This window comes from Cervus canadensis, chromosome 31 (genome assembly GCF_019320065.1).
Source record: "Cervus canadensis isolate Bull #8, Minnesota chromosome 31, ASM1932006v1, whole genome shotgun sequence".
Taxonomy (NCBI): Eukaryota; Metazoa; Chordata; class Mammalia; order Artiodactyla; family Cervidae; genus Cervus; species Cervus canadensis.
In genome coordinates, this window is record NC_057416.1 from 32,071,139 (window position 1) to 32,093,232 (window position 22,094).

General features: G+C 37.2%; 1 protein-coding gene across 1 annotated transcript in view; it reads left to right on the forward strand.

Moving 5' to 3' along the window:
• The window catches only part of ADAM32 (ADAM metallopeptidase domain 32), a 160,507-nt gene that overhangs the window by 117,580 nt on the left and 20,833 nt on the right, over positions 1-22,094 (forward strand). The window contains exons 19-21 of the mRNA XM_043454325.1: positions 11,069-11,159; positions 12,273-12,432; positions 17,353-17,385. Of these exons, the coding sequence (XP_043310260.1) occupies positions 11,069-11,159; positions 12,273-12,432; positions 17,353-17,385 (284 nt within the window). The remainder of the gene's footprint in view (positions 1-11,068; positions 11,160-12,272; positions 12,433-17,352; positions 17,386-22,094) is intronic.

Genomic DNA, 22,094 nt, shown 5'->3' on the forward strand with positions numbered 1-22,094 from the left:
TCCAAAGAAGACATACAGATGACCAACAAGCACATGAAAAAAATCCTCAATGTTACTAATTGTCAGAGAAATGCAAATCAAAACTACAATGAGATCACCTCACACTGGTCAGAACTGCTATCATCAAAAAAATTCATAAGCAATAAATACAGCAAAGGATGTGGAGGAAAGGGAAGCCTCCTACACTTTTGCTGGGAATGCAAACTGGTACAGCCACAGGGAGAATAGTCTCAAGGTTCCTTGAAAAACTAAAAACAGAACTACCATATGACCCAGCAATCCCACTCCTAGGCATATATCTGGAGAAAACCGAAATTCAACAATATCCTTCAGTTCAGTGTTCATGACAGCACTATTGGCAGAAGAACATGGAAGCCACCTAAATGTCCATCAGGAGAAGCATGGATAAAGAAGATGCAGTACATACACACAATGGGATTTTACCCAGCCATAAGAAGAAGCAAAACTGTGTCATTGCAGAGATGTGGAGGGACTTAGAGGCTGTCACTCAGACTGAAGTAAGTCAGAGAAAAATATCTTTTATACGTGGAATCCAGAAAAATGGCATAGATGAACTTATTTGCAAAGCAGAGAGACACAGATAGAGATCAAACATATGGAAACCCAGGGAGGAAGGCGGGGTTGGGGTGAATTGGGAGATTGGGATTGATGTATATACACCATTGATAATATGTATAAAATAGACAACCAATGAGAATGTACTGTATAGCACAGGGAACTCTACTCAGTGCCCTGTGATGACCTAATTGGGAAGGAAATCCAAAACAGAGGGGTATGTATATGAGTATAGCTAATTCACTTTGCTGTACAGTAGAAACTAACACAAGCTTGTAAAGCAACTATCAGTTCAGTTCAGTTCAGTCGCTCAGTCGTGTCCGACTCTTTGCAACCCCATGAATCGCAGCACACCAGGCCTCCCTGTCCATCACCAACTCCCGGAGTTTACTCAAACTCATGTCCATTGAGTTGGTGATGCCATTCAGCCATCTCATCCTCTGTCGTCCCCTTCTCCTCCTGCCCCCAATCCCTCCCAGCATCAGGGTCTTTTCCAATGAGTCAGCTCTTTGCATCAGGTGGCCAAAGTAGTGGAGTTTCAGCTTCAGCATCAGTCCTTCCAATGAACACCCAGGACTGATCTCCTTTAGGATGGACTGGTTGGATCTGCTTGCAGTCCAAGGGACTCCCAAGAGTCTTCTCCAACACCACAGTTCCAAAGCATCAATTTTTCGGTGCTCAGCTTTCTTCACAGTCCAACTCTCACATCCACACATGACCAGTGGAAAAACCATAGCCTTGACTAGATGGACCTTTGTTGGCAATGTAATGTCTCTGCTTTTTAATATGCTGTCTAGGTTGGTCATAACTTTCCTTCCAAGGAGTAAGCGTCTTTTAATTTCATGGCTGCAATCACCATCTGCAGTGAATTTGGAGCCCCAAAAAATAAAGTCTGACACTGCTTCCACTGTTTCCCCATCTTTTTCCCATGATGTGATGGGACCAGATGCCATGATCTTAGTTTTCTGAATGTTAAGCTTTAAGCCAACTTTTTCACTCTCCTCTTTCACTTTCATCAAGAGGCTTTTTAGTTCCTCTTCACTCTCTGCCATAAGGGTGGTGTCATCTGCATATCTGAGGTTATTGATATTTCTGCCAGCAATCTTGATTCCAGCTTGTGCTTCCTCCAGCCCAGCGTTTCTTATGATGTACTCTGCATATAAGTTAAATAAGCAGGGTGACAATATACAGCCTTGATGTACTCCTTTTCCTATTTGGAACCAGTCTGTTGGTCCGTGTCCAGTTCTATACTCTAATAAAAATTAATAAAAAATGAAATAAAATTTCTTATAGATAATATATTTGGTTTTTCTGCTGATAGCTTCTTATCTTCATTTGCCTATATGAGCTCCATCAATTTCCTCTTCCACTTTTGTGTTTTTGTTTTCTCAGATTATGTTGTGAATTTGTTACCAAATTGAAACAGCTCTAGTTATTTTTTTCTATTTCTTTCCCTTTAATCTTTATGCTACAACAAAATTTTATAAAATCTATTCTGATGCAGAGTGGCAGTTGTTTTTTTGTTTGTTTGTTTGTTTAGTTTTGTCTGTCTATGTATCTCCTTGCTTAGTTGCTCAGTAATGTCTGACTGTTTGCAACCGTTTACATTGTGGCTCTTCAGGCTCTTCCATCCATGGGATTTTTCAGGCAAGAATACTGGAGTGGGTTACCATTTCCTCCTCCAGATATATCACCTTACTGAAAGTTTAATGTGCATTTAAGGTAGAAGAGTTCCTTTCAAGATTTCTGTAAGGCAGGTCTAGGGGTGATGAATTCTCAACTTTTGTCTTTGGAAAGTCTTTATTTCTCTTTCATATCTGAATGATAACTTTGCCACATAGAGTATTCTTGGGTGACAGTTTTTGTTTCTGAGTATTTTGGGAATGTCACCCCTCTGCCCCCTGCCATCTCTGTAGAATTTTTCTGCTGATAGACTAATGGGGGTTCCTTTGTAGGTTACCATCCCTTTTTTCTAGGCTACCTTTAAAATTCTTTATCAGTGACTTGTGATAATTTTAGTGTGTCTTGAAGGTCTTTTTGCATTAAGATTATTAGGAGTTTTTTATTTTCATGTCCTAGTATATCCAGTTCCTTCCCCATGTTTGTGAAGTTCTCAACTATTATTTATTTAAAAATGCTCTCTGTTCTTTTCTCCCTTTCTTCTCTGGGATACCTGTTACCCAGATTGCCCTGCCTAAAAGAATTGGATAGCTCTCGCAGAATTTTGTCATTTTTATATCTTATTTCTCTTTCCTATTCTACTTGTATCATTTCTAGATTTCTATCTTCATGCTCATGTTAGCTCTCTCTTCCATATGGTCTGCTCTATTTCTAGAGATTTCTAATGCATTCTTCATCTCATTTATTGAGTTCTTCAGCTCCAGAATTTTTATTTGGTTCTTTTTTTAGAGTTTTTTTAGAGTCTGAGTCTTATTGGTAAAGTATTCCTTTTGTTCATTAATTTTATTCCTGAGTTTATTGAACTGCCTTTCTGAGTTTTCATGTAACTTCTTGGGTTTGTTCATGACAGCTGTTTTGAATTCTCTATCAGTTAGACTGCAGTATTTTTTGACTTAAAGTTCAATTTCTGGATGATTCATTTTCTTTTTGTGAAATTGTGTTAACTGGTTCTTCGTGGCGCTTGACGAATCTTTCCTCTTCTGGTGCATTTTAAGTAGGGAATATCTTTCTGCTTGATTCTAATGATTCAATGAGTTAGAAATTAGAGAGCTTTCTTTTATTTTCCAGTAGGTGGTGGAAGAGCATAAGTATTGGGGTTTTCTTACAGGAGCTGTTTCTGGTTATTTTGTACTTTAAAGCCTGCACATTCCGCCCTCGGGCACTTCTGTCAGAGTTGTTGCCTGTGCCCTCCTGATCACTTTTCTTGTGCCTTAGAGATTCTGTCAGCGTCACTGTCCTTGCTACCTAGAGCACGGGGAAGGTGGGCTCTTCCCTCCTGTCCAGGATCACCTGGTTCTCAGGCTCTGCCACCACTGTGGGAGGGGAAGAGTGATATAGGAGCCAGGATCATGCAGCCACTTGTAACAGGTTTTAAAGTCTGTGGGCTCCTTTGCTGTGGGTTAGGGGACAGGGGGCCGGAGTCGTGGCTTAGCAGCGGGAGGAACAGTGTCCCACGTCCACTGCTGCTGTGCCTCAGTTACCCGTGGCTGCAGATGCGGCTGTAGCCGGGAGGCCAGGGTCATCCGTGCCACCTGCTCTGCTACCCCTGGGTTCTCTGTGGTTGCAGACTCAGCTGTCATGGCTGGAGGTCCAGGTTTGCAGGTACAGCCTCTGCTTTCTCTCCTTTCTGCTTTCTCTGTCTATTCCAGTTTACCTGCCCTTAGCTTTAAAGATGTGTAGAATTCTCTAGTGTGCTGGTGTGTTGGGCAGAGACAACTTTGTTGCAGTGTGGATGTTTTACAGGTTGTAGATTGAAGGGGAACAACAAAGGTAGCTTTTCACTTCGCCTTATTGCTGGCATTATCCCTTGCTTTAACGTTGGGGGTCTCATAGATGCAAGGCCTGTTGGCTTTCAAAACTGGATTCTGTGGGGTTCATCTCTCAGGTTCATGTCTGAAAAGCTGGGGTGCCAGAGGTGAGGTTGAAATCCTTTGCTGCTCTGCCAGAAGCTAGGGGTTTTGAATTCTCTCCTGATTGTGGGTCACTGCACTGGGTGTGGGGTTTATGGCAAGATTGTATCTGAGCATCTCCTAGTTGCTTCCATGTGGGTTTTTCCTCATTCACTTGGTATGTTGGAATCAATTAGCTTGTGTTGGATTTTTTTTTTTTTTTTTTCTTTTAGAGGAAACTGTAGTAGTTGTAGATTCAGTGAGTCCATGGGAGGAGGTGAGTTCAAGGTCTTCCTATGTTATCATCTTCAGCCATACTTTTCCAGCTTCTTTTAATTGGTATATCAGAACGTTAACACCCAAAGTGATGATTGATATAGTTGGAATAATAGCTATCATATTTGTTACTGTTTTTTATTTATTGCCTTGTTCTTATTTTTGTCTTCCACTCTTTCTTCTTTTTGTCATTCTAGTTGAGCCTTTTGTAATATATGATGCCATTTTCTGTTCTTTCTTAACACATCAGTTATATTTTTTGGTTTACTTTTTTTAGTGGGCTTCCCTAGTGTTTGCAGTATATATTTTACAACTAAGCTAAGTCCACTTTCAAGTAACACTATACTGCTTGTAGTATAAGTAATCTTATAATAAGAAAATAACCTATGTCCTTCCTCCTATCTTTCGTATCATGCTGTCATTCATTTTACTTACACAGAAACATACATAATTGATTACAAAGCTGCTATTATTTTTTTGAACAGTCTGATTTCTGTTAAATCAGTTAAGAAGAACAACAGAAAATTTTTCTTTTGTTTTCTTATTCCATCTCTAATACTCTTTTCTTTATGTAAATCTGATTTTTCTGACCTACATAATTTTTCTTATCTTTGATCTTCTTTTATCATTTCTACCACAATAGGTTTACTGATGACAAATTTCTCAATTTTGGTTTGTCTGAGAAAGTCTATTTTTCATTTTTGAAAGATTAATTTTGCAGGAAACCAAATTCTAGCTTGATGATTATTTTCTTATAAACACTATAAATATTTCACTCCAGGCTCTTCTTGCTTGCATTATTTCTGACTAGTAGTCTAATGTAATTTTTATCATTGTCTCTCTATAGATAAGGGTTTTTTGGTGTCCTTTGGCTTCTTTCAAGGTTTTCCTTTATCTTTGATTTTCTACAGTTTGAATATGGTACCTACATGTAAACTTTTGACATTCATCCTGCTTGTTGGATTCTGAGTTTCTTGGGTCTTTAGTTTGGTATCTAACCTTAATTTTATAAAATTTTCAATCATTATCGCTTCCAGTGTCTTTCATATCTTTCTTTTTTTTTTTTGCCTTCTAGTATCCCCTGGAGAAGGGAAAGGCTACCCACTCCGTTCTTTTGGCCTGGAGAATTCCATGGATTGTATAGTCCATGGGATCACAAAAGAGTCAGACATGACTGAGTGGCTTTCACTTTCACTGCCATTTCACATGAGTTATCCCCTTTGTTGTTGTCTCATAGTCTTTGGAATGTCTGGGATTTTTTTACAGTATTTTTTCCTCTTTGTCTTTTAATTTTGGAAGTTCTATTGAGAAATCCTTAAACTCAGAGATTCTTACCTCAGCTCTGACAAGTCTACTCCTTATCCCATCTTCATTTCTGTTGTAGTTTTTAATCTCTAGCATTTCTTTTTGATTCTGTCTTAGAATTTCCATCTGTCTGTTTCCATTACCTATCTATATTTGTTTGCAGTCTATTTTATTTGTTAAAGTCCTTAAAATATTAATTATAGTTAATGTAAATTCCTAGTCTGATAATTCCAACATCCTTATTGTCGGATGCTCTGATGCTTGCTCTGTTCAAATTGTGTGTTTTGCTATTTTTTAAACCCTGTAATTTTTTTCCTGATAGCTGTACATGATGACTGGGTAAAAGGAACTGCCATAGTGAAAGCCTTTAATAATATGTGGTAAGCTCTATGGAAGAGGAGTGGAAGCATTCTAAGTCCTGTCATTAGGTCTATCTTTTAGACCTAATACACCTTTGGTCTGTGAATTTCACAAGGGTTTCTCAGTTTTTCCCCACCTCTTAGATGGAATATGATTGGTAAGTAGGCTAGAGTTAGAATTTTCCCTTCACCTATGTGAGATAGGCACGGAAAAAAAAAGAAAACTCAATAAATTTAGTTTCTGATATAGTAATTTTTCTTAACGTTAAACCTTGTCAAAAAGAACAAAGTATTCTGGTATGTTTCAAAAACTCCTTCCTTTCCCCTCCTCCTGCTGAAAATGCAAGGGAATTTTTCTCCGATATTTACTGTGAGAATCTGGTCCAGCTCCTAGAGGTAAAATTCACAAAAGCGTGGGGCCCATTGGACACTCTTAGAGTTTTTAACTCTCAGACTTGACCAGACTGAGCCTCTGGTAGTGTATCTATTTCCTGTTCTGGTGTTAAATCTCATGGAGATTTCTGCTCCTGGGTTTCCACCCTGGACATTTGTGGTTCTCTGTGTTTGCCTGTCTGCCTCAACCATTTTGGAGGCATCAGTTTGTCCTGTGACCTTTAGTCTCTGACATAAAAATTGTTGATTTTCAGTTTGTTCTCTTTTGTTACTTGTTAAGATGGAGTGGTGACTTCCAAGCTTCTTACACACCAGATCAGAAAACACTGTTCTGCTTTTGTTCTCACAAAAATTTTAAAAACTGTCTCTGCTGGTATAACTAGAGAGATATAAATTGGGCATATATAAACGGAAATTGTCTTAAGATACATTTCTGAAGACAAAATAAAGAGTACTTTATTAAAACTTCACAGAAATCTTTCAATTCAGTGATAGCTACTCCACTCAATCAATCTTGTATAATTTAAGAGATTAAAAAATAACAGTAAATAATAAGATTGATAATTTCATTTCCCAAATACCAGATAACTATTTCATGAATTGACTGTTAGGTAGTTTGACAGTGAGTGAATTGGCCAAGGCAAATTAGCTTTCTGTGGGTTGACTTTCAGAAAATTAGCTTAAAGCCAAAAATCACACAACATTAAAATAATAAATATTAGAATAATCAAAAGCAGGTTGCAGTATGAAGTCAGTAAAGTTAAAAAAAACCTCATATTTTAATACAAATGTAAAACACTATCCAAATTAAAATATATTCTTTCTGTTAATAACTTTAAGGGGTCACAAATTTAAATATGCCAACAGACAAGATCAATGAATGAGGTTAATTTGCTATTCAAAGAAAGACATTAAACTAGTTGTGTCACCATTGATACACAAACCTAGCTGTATTGCTTTGTTATTTAGTTGCAAGGTCTTTTATTTGATTCTCTTAGAACCCCATGGACTGTAGCTTGGGGTAGCTACAGACAGGCTCCTCTGTCCAAGGGATTTCCCAGGCAAGAATTCTGGAGTAGGTTGCCATTTTCTTTATTTTTTGAAACATCTCTGTGCATGTGATAGCTTATGGTGAAAGGTGTTGGATTCTTGATCTCCAAAGAAGAAGATTTAGCTTCGGGACCAGGGACCAGGCTTGATCACTCAAGAGTGTAACAGAGTTTTACTAAAGTGAAAAAGGGACAGAGAAAGCTTCTGACACAGACGTCAGAAGGATGACGGAGAGTGCCCCCTTCGCTTAGTCTAAGTAAGGGAGTTATATACTTTTTAAATTAGCTATTGCAATAAATAAAAAAAAATGTCTCAAAGTTGTAAAAACTTTACTAGACCCACTCCCACAATTTACATTTTAAGATAACAGGGTTAGAACTTCACAATAGAAAGATCGTACCAGACCCACTCTCATAATATACACTTTTAAGATAATAGGATTAGCCAGAAGGTTTTCAGGAAGGAGAAACTGTCCTCAAGCAGGATACATTATTGGTATATAATCCTTACTAAGGAATGTAGAAAAAAAAATTTGTCCTCTCCTCCTCCTTGAGAATTCCAGACCCCTATCTTCTCCTCAAGAGCCCCAGACCCCCTCTTTCTCCTCCTCAGGGATCCTGGACTTGTTATCAACCTGCCTAGGAATTGACTCTTTCACATGTATGCTGTATGTTTGTATACATGCATATGTGTGTTTGTGTATATATACATATATATGTATACATAAACTCACTGATAGGTTTAACTTTATAATTATATTAGTGTTACCACATCAGTTTTGACTGTTCTGTTGTTACCACTTTATAGTGTTTCATTTGTTTATTTTTGACTCATTTAATCATGTTTCTTTCCTCAAACTCCCATTTTAAATTTTACTTGCAATATATATATATATATTTACTTGCAATATATATATATATATATATATATATATATATAAACCTACTCTGCTTCATTTTTCTCCTTCACCCCAAATCTTCTTGAGCAATGAATGCTATAAATATTTCTTTGAACACTCTGGCCATGTCAGATAAAGCTTATCTGGAGCTTACATTTGTCCAACAGGACAATTATTGATCTGCTAACAATCTAATCTATCTCCTTCAAATTCATGCATATTGCTTAAATAAGTAGTACTTATTTATCATTGAAGACTTTGAAAATTTAGAAATCTAAAGTAGAAAGCAAAAAATTAACCATATTTTTTGCAATTCAGACTTAACTCTTCTGCAAGCTTTGTTTCTTTGTCCATGTATGTATATGTGTTGTTGTTGTCAATTCATCCTTCTTCTTCCCCCACTGTGTCCACAAGTTCATTCTCTGTGTGTCTATCCTGCCTTGCAAATAGGTTCATTAGTGCCAGTTTTCAAGTTTCCATATATATGCATTAATATACAGTATTCATTTTTTCCTTTTTGACTTACTTCACTCTGTATAACAGGCCCTAGGTTCATCCACCTCACTACAACAGATTCAAATTTGTTTCTCGTTATGGCTGAGTAATATTCCTTTGTATATATGTACTACAACTTCTTTATCCATTCATCTATTGATGGCTATCTAGGTTGCTTCCATGTCTTAGCTACTGTAAATAGCGTGCAGTGAACCTTGGGGTACATGTGTCTTTTTGAGTTATGTTTTTTTTCAGGGTATATGCCCAGTAGTGGAGTTGCTAGGTCATATGCTGGTTTTTTCCCCTAGATTTTTAAGGAGTCTCCATACTGTTTTCCATAGTAGCTGTATCAATTTACATTCCCACTGACAGTGCAAGAGGGTTGTTTTTTACCCACATCCTCTTCAGCATTTATGTTTGTAGATTTTTGGTGATGGCCATTCAGACTTGTGTACAGTGATACCTCATTGCAGTTTTGATTTGCATTTCCCTAATAATGAAAGTGAAAGTGAAAGTGAAGTCACTCAGTTGTGTCCGACTCTTTGTGACCCCGTGGACTGTAGCCCACCAGGCTCCTCCGTCCATGGGATTCTCTAGGCAAGAATACTGGAGTGGGTTGCTATTAAAGGAGATCAGTCCTGGGTGTTCATTGGAAGGACTGATGCTAAAGCTGAAACTCTAATACTTTGGCCACCTGATGTGAAGAACTGACTCATTGGAAAAGACCCTGATGCTGGGAAAGATTGAAGGCGAGAGAAGGGGACGACAGAGGATGAGGTGATAGGATGGCCTCACCGACTTGATGATCATGAGTCTGAGTAAACTCCGAGAGTTGGTAATGGACAGGGAAGCTTGGTGTACTGCAATCAACGGGGTCACACAGAGTCAAACACGACTGAGTGACTGAACTGAACTGACAACATGTGTCTCCTGAGAAAGGCAATATTATTTCAATGAAATATTGGGTTGGCCCAAAAGTTCATTCTGGTTTTTCTGTAAGATGTTCTAGAAAAGCATGAATGGATTTTTTTTGCCAACCCAATATTTCAGAGTAAACGCACACACACACACACACACACACAAAACACTCTCTCTCTCACACACACACACACACACACACACACACTACAGCATGAAAGTGATGTGATAGAAGCTAGGGCAGTGGAAACTGCAAACAGAACACCTTTTTCCGTGTACATCTGAGCCATGGAATACAGGAATTAGAGTCACATTCTTAAATTGAGATCTTAGAAATTGAGAGGTGTTTTATATCGTTTTGAGGAGTAGCATAGCCTAGTGGTCAAGGGCAGAGACTGAAACCAGATTTCTTTGGTTTAAATTCTGTCTCCACCACTTACTAGCCATGTGACTTTTGGCAAGTTAAATATCTATGCCTCCAGGTTATTCAGTGGGAATAATTGTTGTCCCAACCTTACAGGACTGTTGTGAGGATTTAATGAGTAAATCAGTGTAAAGTGCTCAGAATGGAGACTCACACATTGTAAGCACCATAAAGCTGTTTCTATCATTAATTAGTTAATTACAAAAATTAGTTATCTGATACCCTCTTGGAATACAAAAAACTTTTGCTTAAAAATCAAACAAATAAAAACTAATGAAGTGAACAAACCTGATCCTGGTCAAGGGCAGTGCTATGCTGTTAAATGTTTACCAAGTAGCTTGAGGAAGTAAAGTCCTCATCTATGTGTACAGATACTTCAGACCACCACATGATGTTACAGAAAGTGGAGATGGGAAGAAGTGTACACAGTCCTCCTTGCGAGCTGATACTGGTTGGCTCTCACACACCCCTGGAATGGTGTCATTTTCAATAGAACTTAAGTAGATGGTTCTGGAATTGCACACTAAATTTTCAGGTGAACATTTGAAGGTGTTAAGTTTTCCAGATATTTCAAATATTGTGATCCTCACTTTATAGCTCCTTTTTAGCATGTGTGTGCATCTGTGCATACTTTAGGCTAAGAAACCAAGCATTTGATTTGTAGAATTATCTATGTAAATAAATCAAAGAAACAAAATTACACTAGATGAAAATACCAGAGTAAGCCTGATGATCCATCAGATAATTTTGCTTTCTATGAGAAAATATTTTTAAATGACTATCTGAATTAAAAAAATGATTCTAGGTGTGCACTTCCACGATGATATGCAATTGTACTGGTGGCTACAGACCTCCAGATTGCAGAGTGAGATCCAGAATATCGCCTGGGGAACAGGGCAAGTATTTATCTCTTATGTATCCAGTTAATAGAATTGTCAAATTGCTTGCCTTCACAAAAACATAGTTAGGTTTTTGCCACTTATAAAGAAACCAATATTTGTAATTAAAAGGTAAACAAACAGGCTTCTGAAAGAAATAGAAACCAATATGTTTTCTTAATCTTGCTTTTCCCCCCCTAATATTAACTTTTCAATATGACTGAAGCTGAGTATCTTTTAAAATTTTTATTTATTTGTGTCTGACTTTCTCCTTTAAATTATCCTTCAACTCTTTCCCACTTTTATGGTTGATCCTGTGATCTGAGCTCTATACCAGCAACACACCCTGTGTCTAGCACTAATATGTGTCTGTTACAGAAGAAATAAAGGAAGTAGAAGATAAACCTTTAGTCTGAAGGAGTTTTCAGCTTAAATGATAAAAATCTATTAATTGCTGTTAAAGAGATGATAGAAGGATGCTAACACATTATTCGGTTTGTTTATCATGACTTTAGTTTTTGTCATTCATTCACTGATTTAGCAAATATTTCTTGAATTCCTAATATATATGCCAGGTGCTTCTCATATGACAGTAAGCATGTACAGATAGCAAAACAAAGCCCCACTCTTCATGGTACTTGAAGAATACCCAGTGCTAGTTAGTTGCAGAATTAGAGTTAGGGATCACGTCTCCTATTTTTTATGCCTGTGCCATTTTAGTAACACTGCAGTGACTCTATAGGTAAAAACAGATCCCTAATGTTGGAGAGCCAGCACTCTAATAAAGATAAATAAGATATGCACAGATACGTGGAATTCTGTGATAATGCACCTTGTAATAATGCACATTTGTTGGTTACATGTCTCTGAAGTTATGAGGGTCTGCTTATACAGGGATTTTGCTGTAGCTGCTGTATAAGGTGGAAATCATTAGAACTTCCTGGAAATTAGTGTCTGTTCTTTCAGAATGAGAGTTTATAGAGATAGTCTTAAGTATTATGATTCTATTATTATTTTTCATTGTTACTTGAATTATGATGAAAATTAAGAACAGTGTGATAAGTTCTCTGTAACTTAAAAGTACACAGCTTAATTTTTTTCTCTGATTTTTTTATGTATTTTTATTTTTAGGTTTACCCATGAAAAGAACTTCTGAGAATGGTGGGAAGAAGCAGTGGCTTTTGGCTATCTACATTGCTTTACCTGTTCTTGTTGTAGCAATAATAATAGCTGCTTCATGGAAGCTTTCGAAAAAGTGGTTTAGCAAGAAAGAGGAATCCCAAAGTTGTGGGTAAATTAAATTTGTGTTCTGAAGTTAAACCATTTAAATCTAGTCAGATGTAAGGCAATATTATGAACAGCAACAGTACTTTATATTTTGCAGGAATTTTGAATGCTACATCAATATCTCATTTAATTGTTTGAGATAGTTTTGGATATCCTTATTTTAAAGTTTCAAAAATTTCAGAATCTGGTTTTAATAACTTACCAATGTTCTTGCCTTGGTAATTGAAACAGGAAGAACTGAAATGCATCCACATCTGTTGCTTTCACATGCCCAGTGGGTCTCATTTCTATTGTATACAAGCTAAATTTTCCAATATATCATGGCTTTCTCTTTGTTGAAATTTCTGCTCTATATACTCTGAAAGTGAAAGTGTCGGTCGTTTAGTCATGTCCTACTCTTTGCAACCCTGTGGACTGTAGCCTGCCAGGCTCCTCTGTCCATGGGATTCTCCAGGCAGGAATACTGGAGTGGGTTGCCATTCCCTTCTCAAGGGAGTCTTCTGGACCCAGGGATCGAACCTGGGTCTTGCTGCACATTGCAGGCAGAGTCTTTGCCATTTGAGCCACCAGGCAGTGACTAAATATATAACATTCAGTGTAGTTATATATTCTTGGTGTATTTTCTTTTCATCATTAACAATTGTATCTTATATTCTATTTTTACTCTTTTATATTGTTGTATCCAAGCTTGTTTTCTGCAAGTTAGATTTACCTATTACATATTTTTCATCCCTTATTTTCAATCTTTCTCAGATTTTAGTTGATATCCTATAAACAGCCTTTATATGAAAAATATAGTAGTGGAGTTTGTCATATTTATATGCTTAATGTATGAGCTCAGATATTCATGTTGAAATTTACCATCTTATTTTCTTCCTACTTACTATCCTCTTTTTTGGCATTGTTTCCTTTTCCAAAATTCCATTTTTTTAATTATGATTTTTCTGTTTTCTTTTACTATTTTGTACATTTTTAATTCTGTTTTTATTGTTTTAATCGTTTTTGTTAACTTGTATTTGTAGCAAATGTTATATATACAATGTCTTAATCATTTATGTAGTCTTCTGAATAAGACAAGGATCTTAGCCTTGTAACACTAATCTATCTTTTTCAATCTAATTGTCATTTGGTTTTTCAGTTTCCTCCAAATAAATTTTGTGTTTTTTTAAAAAATTATCATTATTGTATTTAGTTAACATTTATTAGAATTTCCTGTTACATTTTCTAGATTCTTTGCTTTACCATTCCTTTCTTTTAAATTTAGTTCTGAGATAATTTAAGAAATATAAAAGGCTTCCCTTGTAGCTCAGTTGATAAAGAATCTGCCTGCAATGCAAGAGACCCTGGTTCTATCCCTGGGTTGGGAAGATCACCTGGAGAAGGAAATGGCAACTCACTCCAGTATTCTTGCCTGGAGAATTCCATTGTCAGAGGAGCCTGGCAGGCTACAGCTCATGGGGTCACAAGAGTCGGACACAACTTAGCGACTAAACCACCAGCAAGAAATATAAAAAGTTGCAAAAATGGCACAGAGTTTCTTGGCTCTATCACTTAGGTTTTATCAATGATAGCATCTTACATTAACAGTGAATTTTCACAGCCAGGGGACTGGTATTGGTATAGTTTTATCAGTTAAGCTGTAGACCTTAAAGCTCAGCCTTCAGAAAACTAAGATCATGGCATCTGGTCCCATCACTTCATGGCAAATAGATGGGGAAACAGTGGCTGACTTTATTTTTTTGGGCTCCAAAATCACTGTAGATGGTGATTGCTGCCATGAAACTAAAAGACGCTTACTCCTTGGAAGGAAAGTTATGACCAACCTAGACAGCATATTAAAAAGCAGAGACATTACTTTGCCAACAAAGGTCCGTCTAGTCAAGGCTATGGTTTTTCCAGTGGTCACGTATGGATGTGAGAGTTGGACTATAAAGAAAGCTGAGTGCCGAAAAATTGATGCTTTTGAATTGTGGTGTTGGGGGAAGACTCTTGAGAGTCTCTTGGACTGCAAGCAGATCCAACCAGTCCATCCTAAAGGAAATCAGTCCTGAATATTCACTGGAAGGGCTGGTGCTGAAGTTGAAACTCCAATACTTTGGCCTCCTGATGTGAAGAACTGAGTCATTGGAAAAGACCCTGATGCTGGGAAAGAGTGAAGGTGGGAGGAGAAGGGGACGACAGAGGATGAGATGGTTGGATGGCATCACCGACTCGATGGAAATGAGTTTGAGTGAGCTCTGGGAGTTGGTGATGGACAAGGAGGCCTGGCGTGCTGTGGTTCATGGGGTCGCAAAGAGTCGGACACGACTGAGTGACTGAACTGAGCTGAACTGATAGACCTTATTAATATTCACCAGTGTTTACAGGCATATATATAGTCCATGGAGTCACAAAGAGTCGGACATGACTGAGAGACCTTCACTTATTTTTTGATCATGTGTGTGTGTATATATATACATTTTTTTTTAATGGATCACAGCCTTGTGGTGAAGGGGCTTGCACAACTCAATGAAATGCTGTTCAAGCTCACACAAGACAGACAGGTCATAGTGTAGAGTTCTGTTAAATTCTGGTCCACTGGGGGAGGACATGGCAACCCACTCCCGTGTTCTCAGTGTGAGAACCCTGTGAACAGTATGAAAAATAAAAAATATATGACCCTGGAAGATGAGCCCCCCTGGTCAGAAGGTGTCCAATATGCTACTGGGGAAGAGCGGAGGGCAATTATTAATAGCTCCAGAAAGAATGGAGCGACTGGGTCAAAATGGAAATGATGCTCAGTGTCGATGTGTCTGGTGGTAAAAGTAAAGTCCAATGCTGTAAAGAACAATATTGCCTAGGAACCTAGAATGTTAGGTCTCTGAATCAAGGTAAATTGGACACGGTTGAGCAGAAGATGGCAAGGTTGAACATTGACATCTTAGAAATCAGTGAACCAAACTGGGTGTTAATGGGCGAATTTAATTCAGATGGCCATTATATCTACTATTGTGGGCCAGAATCCCTTAGAAGAATTGGAGTAGCCCTCGTGGTCAATGAAAGAGTCTGAAATGCAGTACTTGGGTGCAATCTCAGAAACGACAGTATGATCTTTGTTTATTTCCAAGGCAAACCGTTCACCTTCACAGTATTACAAGTCTATGCCCCAACCACTAATGCTGAAGAAGCTGAAATTGACCGATTCTATGAAGACATACAAGACCTTCTAGAACTAACACCAAAAAAAGTGTCCTTCTCATCACAGAGGATTGGAATACAAAAATAGGAAGTCAAGAGATACCAGGACTAGTAGGCAAATTTGGTCTTGCAGTACAAAATGAAGCAGGGCAAAGGCTAACAGAGAATTGTAGCTTCCTTGATCTCCCCAAATGGTATCACCTCAATTTGGGGAGACTTCTTTCTCTGCCTGGCTTCCCATTTCTGTGTTACAGCATGGAAACTCTTCCCTGCAGTAAGAAGGGGCAAAGGGTAATAAAGGGTCTTTATTTTCTTTTCTCATAGATCACTATCTTGCCTAATATTCAGTATCTGAAAACCAGTGTTTAACATGTTTTGTCCAGATTTTCAGTTATTTCCGGCAGAAGTGTAAATCCTGTCTGTTACTCCATTTTGATCAGCATTGGAACTGTATCCTTATGGTTTGTAACCACACTTTCATAGGTATCTGTCCATTTCATATTCTGTTTTATTTTCTCAGATCATTCTCTCATATCACTATTTCTTCCTTCTCAGTCCTGTTCTAGACTTATGGCTTCTATTTTTGCAAAGATTTCTATGGAGCTTCTAAATATTCTGAGTTTTTTTAAATCATTTGTATTTCTTGGTGTATGAGCTCACTGTTTTGCTATGGCTGCTGATGTTAACTACTAGGGCTTTGTAATCATAGACTCTTTTCTCTTCAATATCTATGATTTTCCCATGAGAATTCAGCATGCCCTGTGTTGAAGACTCACACATGTGGGTGGTTTCACTTTTGCTTCTTTTAAAGCAAAAATATTTAAAGCAATTTCTCTGCATGGTGTTCAAGCATTTGTAAGAGTGTGAACTGGCATCCTGAAAGTGCATTTTTTGGAGGCTTGGGACTCCTCAGTGATGCACTTTCCCCCATCTATCCATGCATGTTGCATATCCCCATTTTCCCTGCTGCATTCCAAAGGCCACTGGTCAACTATCCCCTGTTGAATGGGTGGTATGACCATTCATGGCTTCAAGGTTAAGTAGCTCCAGTTAAGGAGCTCACTTAGTTTTTCTACATGCAAAATCCTCATAACTTAACTCCTTCTAAGGAATTACTAATAAATCTTTAGTCCCAAAGTTGTATCACTGGTTTAGACACCCCTGCAGTCATTTACTTTTAACTCCTGTTTACCCTTTGAACTCCCCGTTTCTTCATTTTTACTGGCACCAAGAGAATTCTTTTCTTGTTAACCTCAGTTATGTGTTAACAGTTCGTGCTATTTTTTTCAGGCCTCCTGTATGAGGAATGGAAAGGGAAATTTTCCCACCAGTTCAGTCTGTCAGATTGTCTAGAAGTCCGTATGGATTTTACCTTATAAAATGTAGCATTTCTTTATCAATGAATAAAAGGTTAAATGTTGGGGTATAAAGGTCAGAATCAGACATTCAGGATCAAACCTATATTCTGTGTTCAGAAGTGATAAAGAAAAAGCAAATCTGTGCCTTCTTGATAATTCTGCATTGCAGGTTTGAAATACACTTTTTATGGATGAGGTATGCAGGTAAATGAGAATGTTTACTTATTTGCATCTCTGTTTAGTGACCTTGCACATTGTTTTCTTTTTTGGTAACTAATCTTGTAAAAGACATAATACAGCTTATAAAATGGCCGGACTTTTATTTATGCAGTTGACAAGCTCTCTTACGACTAATTTTGGACACTATTTTCCATTTGTTTAATATCCAGGTCAGAAGGTGGCACTCACAGAAATGTCACCAGGTAGGTAAACTGTAAGGCATCTTCAGACACATGTTGAAAATTAAGAATGAATTAGTAATTCACAATGTCTAGCTACAGTTGGTAAAGTAATCCTCTGAAAACCAGGCTACTAATATATAGTAATTTAGTTTCTTGTAAATTATTCTTCTATTCATTTAAATAAATACAATTTTTTTCTGAGGAAACAAGGAATAAAATGGCTGACTCTAATAAAATTTAGAATATGTATAATTAGTAAAGAAAAAAGGATGTATGTGGGGTTTAGTCAGTTGTGTCTGACCCTTGCAACATCATTGACTGTAGCCCTCCAGGCTCCTCTATGCATGAAATTTTCCAGGCAAGAACACTGGAGTGGGTTGCCATTTCCTTCTCCAGGCCATTTTCCTGTGCCAGGGCTCAAACCCAGGTCTCCTGCATTGCAGGCAGATTCTTTACCGACTGAGCTACCAAAGAAACCACAGCTTGGGTTATATTCATGTACAGCTTGGGTAAATGAGCAAGCAAGTACTTGATATTTGATAGATTATACATGACTGAACTCATGTATAAATTTCTATAGTAGTTACAGATTGGTAAGAACTAATTATATCTACTTCCTGTATTTTTTTTAAAAATCAGTGATGGATAGCATATTGTCCTCATTAATATTTCTTAAATAATAACTTCAGTCCTTACTGATTTATAACTGGTATACCAACATTCAGGGTTTCCCTGGTGGCTTAGCAGTAAAGAATCTGCCTGCAATGCAGGAGACCCAGGTTTGATTCTTGGGTCAGCAAGACCTTTGGCGGAGGGCATGGCAACCCACTCTAGTACTCTTGCCTAGAGAACCCCACAGACAGAGGCGCCTGGCAGGTGGCAGACCATAGGTTGTACAGAGTCAGACATGACTGAGACGACTGAGCAGCATACCAACATTTCAGTTTATCTGATAGAACTTTCCAGTCCCCTTACTTTCAGCCTTCTATTTAATTTGGTCTCTTGAAAATAGCCTGCCAATGATATTTTAAAATCTGTAACCCCAAGTGTCTCAGTAGTTGAATTTAGTATGTCTATATACTTATAATATGTTTGCTGATATGTTTAGAGTAAAATACTACCATTTTGTTTTGTTTTTTCTATTTCTCATGCTTTTTCAATATTTTCTTTTCTTTCTTGTATTCCATTGTATTGATTGTGCTTTCAATCTTTTTTCTTTCCTTCTATCAATTTGGTCATTATGTGTTCTAATTGTATTCTTTTAGTGATATTCTTTAATTATTATGTTATTATATTGTGTTTTATTAAATTGTTTAAATATAAAGTTATAATTTTAGATATAAAAGTACTTATGATCTTCTTCTAACAATTTATGCATATTAGCCCATTAAACCTTATACTCTTTTATTCACTGTATCATAGTATTATCATTTGGTTTTTAGTTACTCTTGAATTTTAGCCTGATACAAATAAGTCAGTGTTATCATTATTATTATATTTAATCAAAACATACTAAGATTTCACTACATTCTTGTCACTTTATTTACTCACTATTCTTTTTTGAATTTAATTCCATATTTTGATGTTCAATCTCCCTTTTGGTGAAGTATATCTCTTAACATTTCCATCAGTGAGTCTTTGTGTAGCAAACTGTTTATCTTATCCACCTAAAATTGTGCTTATTTCATTCTCAAATGTGAGTTTAGGTAGTATGGACTTCTTGTGTGTGTGTGCTGACATCTGGGTTTTATTTTTATTTTTTTTAATTTTTAATTGGAGGATAATTGCTTTTTGTGTTGGTTTCTTCTATGTTGAGAGTTATTTTGTTTCCACTATTTAAAGGTATGTAAGTGTAGTGTGGCATTTATTACTGATGATGATAAATCTTTTGTTAGTGTGTTGATTCATTTATTCCTTTAAGATTAATATGAATTTTACATAGTTTTTGTATTTCTGAACAAATTACCACACACTTAGTAACTTAAACCACATTCATTTCCTGTGTGGAAGTTCTATATGTAGAAAATCCAGGTGGATTTGACTGTTTTGTCACAAGGCTGACCTGAAGGCCAGCCCGAGATCATAGTTCATCCAGGTTGTAAGAAAAATCCAATTTCTTCCAGCTTTAGGCCTGAGGTATATCTTTCTGTGTTGCCTGTCTGCTTGGGGCCCTTCTCTCTCTCAGAGGCCACCTGCATTGCTACTCAGGTACCTCCCTTCACCTTTAAAAAAATAAGGATATAGAAGTCTTCCTAAGGCTTTGACTGTCTCTTAACTTCTCCCTTCTACCAGCAAGAGAAAACCCTACTTGTAAAGGGCTGACCTGACTGGGTCAGGTCCACCAAAATGATCTCTGTATTTTTTTTTAACTTTTATTAAAGTATATTGTTATAACTGTTCTATTTTTTTTTGGCTTTTATTTATTTTTAAAATTAATTTATTTTAATTTTTTTTCATTTATTTATATTAGTTGGAGGCTAATTACTTTACAATATTTTAGTGGTTTTTGCCATACATTTGTTGGGGTCCTTTAATGGACCGGAAGCTTGTGGTGCGGAGTCGACGATAAGAAAGTGAAAGAGAGAAAGAGAGAGAGAGAAAGAGAGAGAGAGAGAGACAAAAAGACCCGGGGACCTAAGCTCTGATGGAGCAAAGGTGCTTTAATGATTTTTCTATGAGTACATATAGGCTGCAGTACAAGAAACTTCTTTCGGGAATGATAGAGATCAGAAAACCAAATGTACAGCAACTGTTACCACAAGGTCAGGAGACAATCCATATCTCAAGAAAGGGGAAGGAGATTAAGCTGTTTTGTCCTAAGGAGAATGTTTACTAAAGGAGACTCATGCTTGCCTCACACAATGACCTCAGTCCCTGGGAGCAGCGTGCTGTTCCGCTTGAAGAGGGACAAAGGACTCATGAGAGATAGCATGTAGGAATCCTCCCGTCAAACATTCCCTGACAATTCCCCCTTATTTATTTATAATATTTGTAAGAAGAGTTCTGACCATCAGAGTTTGTTTAGTTTTGACAATCTTTGCATGAAGGCAACGGTAGACAACAAATATAATTGTTAAGACAATCACCAAAATTATGGTTCCAGATCCAATGCCATGAGTAAGACTTTGAAACCATCCATGTGGGTCTAGCCCAGATAATTGATCAGCTAATTGTTTAGCTAAAGTTTCCATATCAATGGAAGAGGGCAGATTATTAGAAAAGGTTTCAAATATTTCTTTTTGTAATAACTGTACATTCAGAGAGGCATTATCATGTATGTTTTGTAAATGATATTTGATTTGTTCCCAGTTGTAGGCACTATTATTAAAATGAACAGGAGTAACACAAAATTGAGTAGAATTCTAGTCACATTTTAGCATCACCTGTTTTTGTACATCTGTTAATTGATCTCCAACCCATTCGATGGCTGTTTTCAGTTCCTATAGTTCTTCTTGAATTTCCTCATCTATCTGAGTCTGAGTGGGCCATATAGTATGGGCATCTTTAGTCCAATTTTGGATAAAATTATGTGTTTGAATTGAGGTTTGTAAAGTAACGCTAGTCATGACAGCAATGGTGCAAATAGTTATTAATCTTATAATGCCAAAAATCAGCCATCCAATGAATCGTTTACATCGCTAGAGCAATTTAGTAAGCAACCAGGAAGCAAGTCCAGCCATGGGACCTTCTTCCCAGGGCCGTTGGAGATTTATTGGTAACCATAGACTACGTCGAGATCGAAGAATTAAAAGAGAATCATATCTTAAGGAAATAGAGGAGTTAAGACAAGTACATAATCTGCAATTTATGCAAGTTACAGAACGTATAGTCTTATTGAATTGTAAGTTTCCTATAGCTGTAACAAAAGGAAATGGAACACAGGCTTGTATAAAATATGATTGATTATAGCAAAAGAAATAATTGTTATAGCTATGATTGGTCCCTGTGGAATGTCTGGTCCAAGTCCTAAGTTCTTCGGTGTTTGCAGCAAATTTCCAGATGTCCCATTGTTTAGGCCCAATCTGTTTATCAAAGATGATTCGAGGACGAGGTGGGGGCCATTCCATCATCAAGCTAGCCAAGAAGTCCTCTGTCATGGTAATGTTCCATTGTAGTATTAGTAACCTTCCATGTTACTTGAGTAATATAATCATACATAGTATTGTTAATATCATCTGATATTTGCCACATACTATGGGGTCCCCAATTGACAGTTGTATGATTAGCTATAAACATTAATTTTCCTGGTTTGGCCTGACATTTGTCCCAATGAACAGGAATATATTTAAAGTTCTTATTAGTAAACCCTTGGCATGTTGTTCTTTGTTCTTTCCCTAATTCTTTCCCTAAAGTTTCAGTAGTATAAACATGGTTCACTGACAAAGAAAGGGCAGTAAATAATCCAAGTAGTGTCCGAAAATCCTTTTCTGGAGGCAGGACGAAAGCCCAAGTTTGTCGACTAACGTTTATACATAATTCTGGGGCCCATACATAAAGGAAGGACTTCATAACCTAGAACGATATTAATTAGTTTTTCTTTTTCTTCAGGATGAGAGGGCCCCTCCAGTTCCAAGGAGGGGGCATATGTGTTGACTCATTAGTGGATGTGATTGGTTCTATATCTGTCCATTTTACAACCTACAATAAAAAAGGGGGGTTAGGTATATAAGCCCAGTAAGTGTGATCAATCAGGTCAGCCTGAGCGGGGGAAGCAAAAGCAAGCAAAGCAA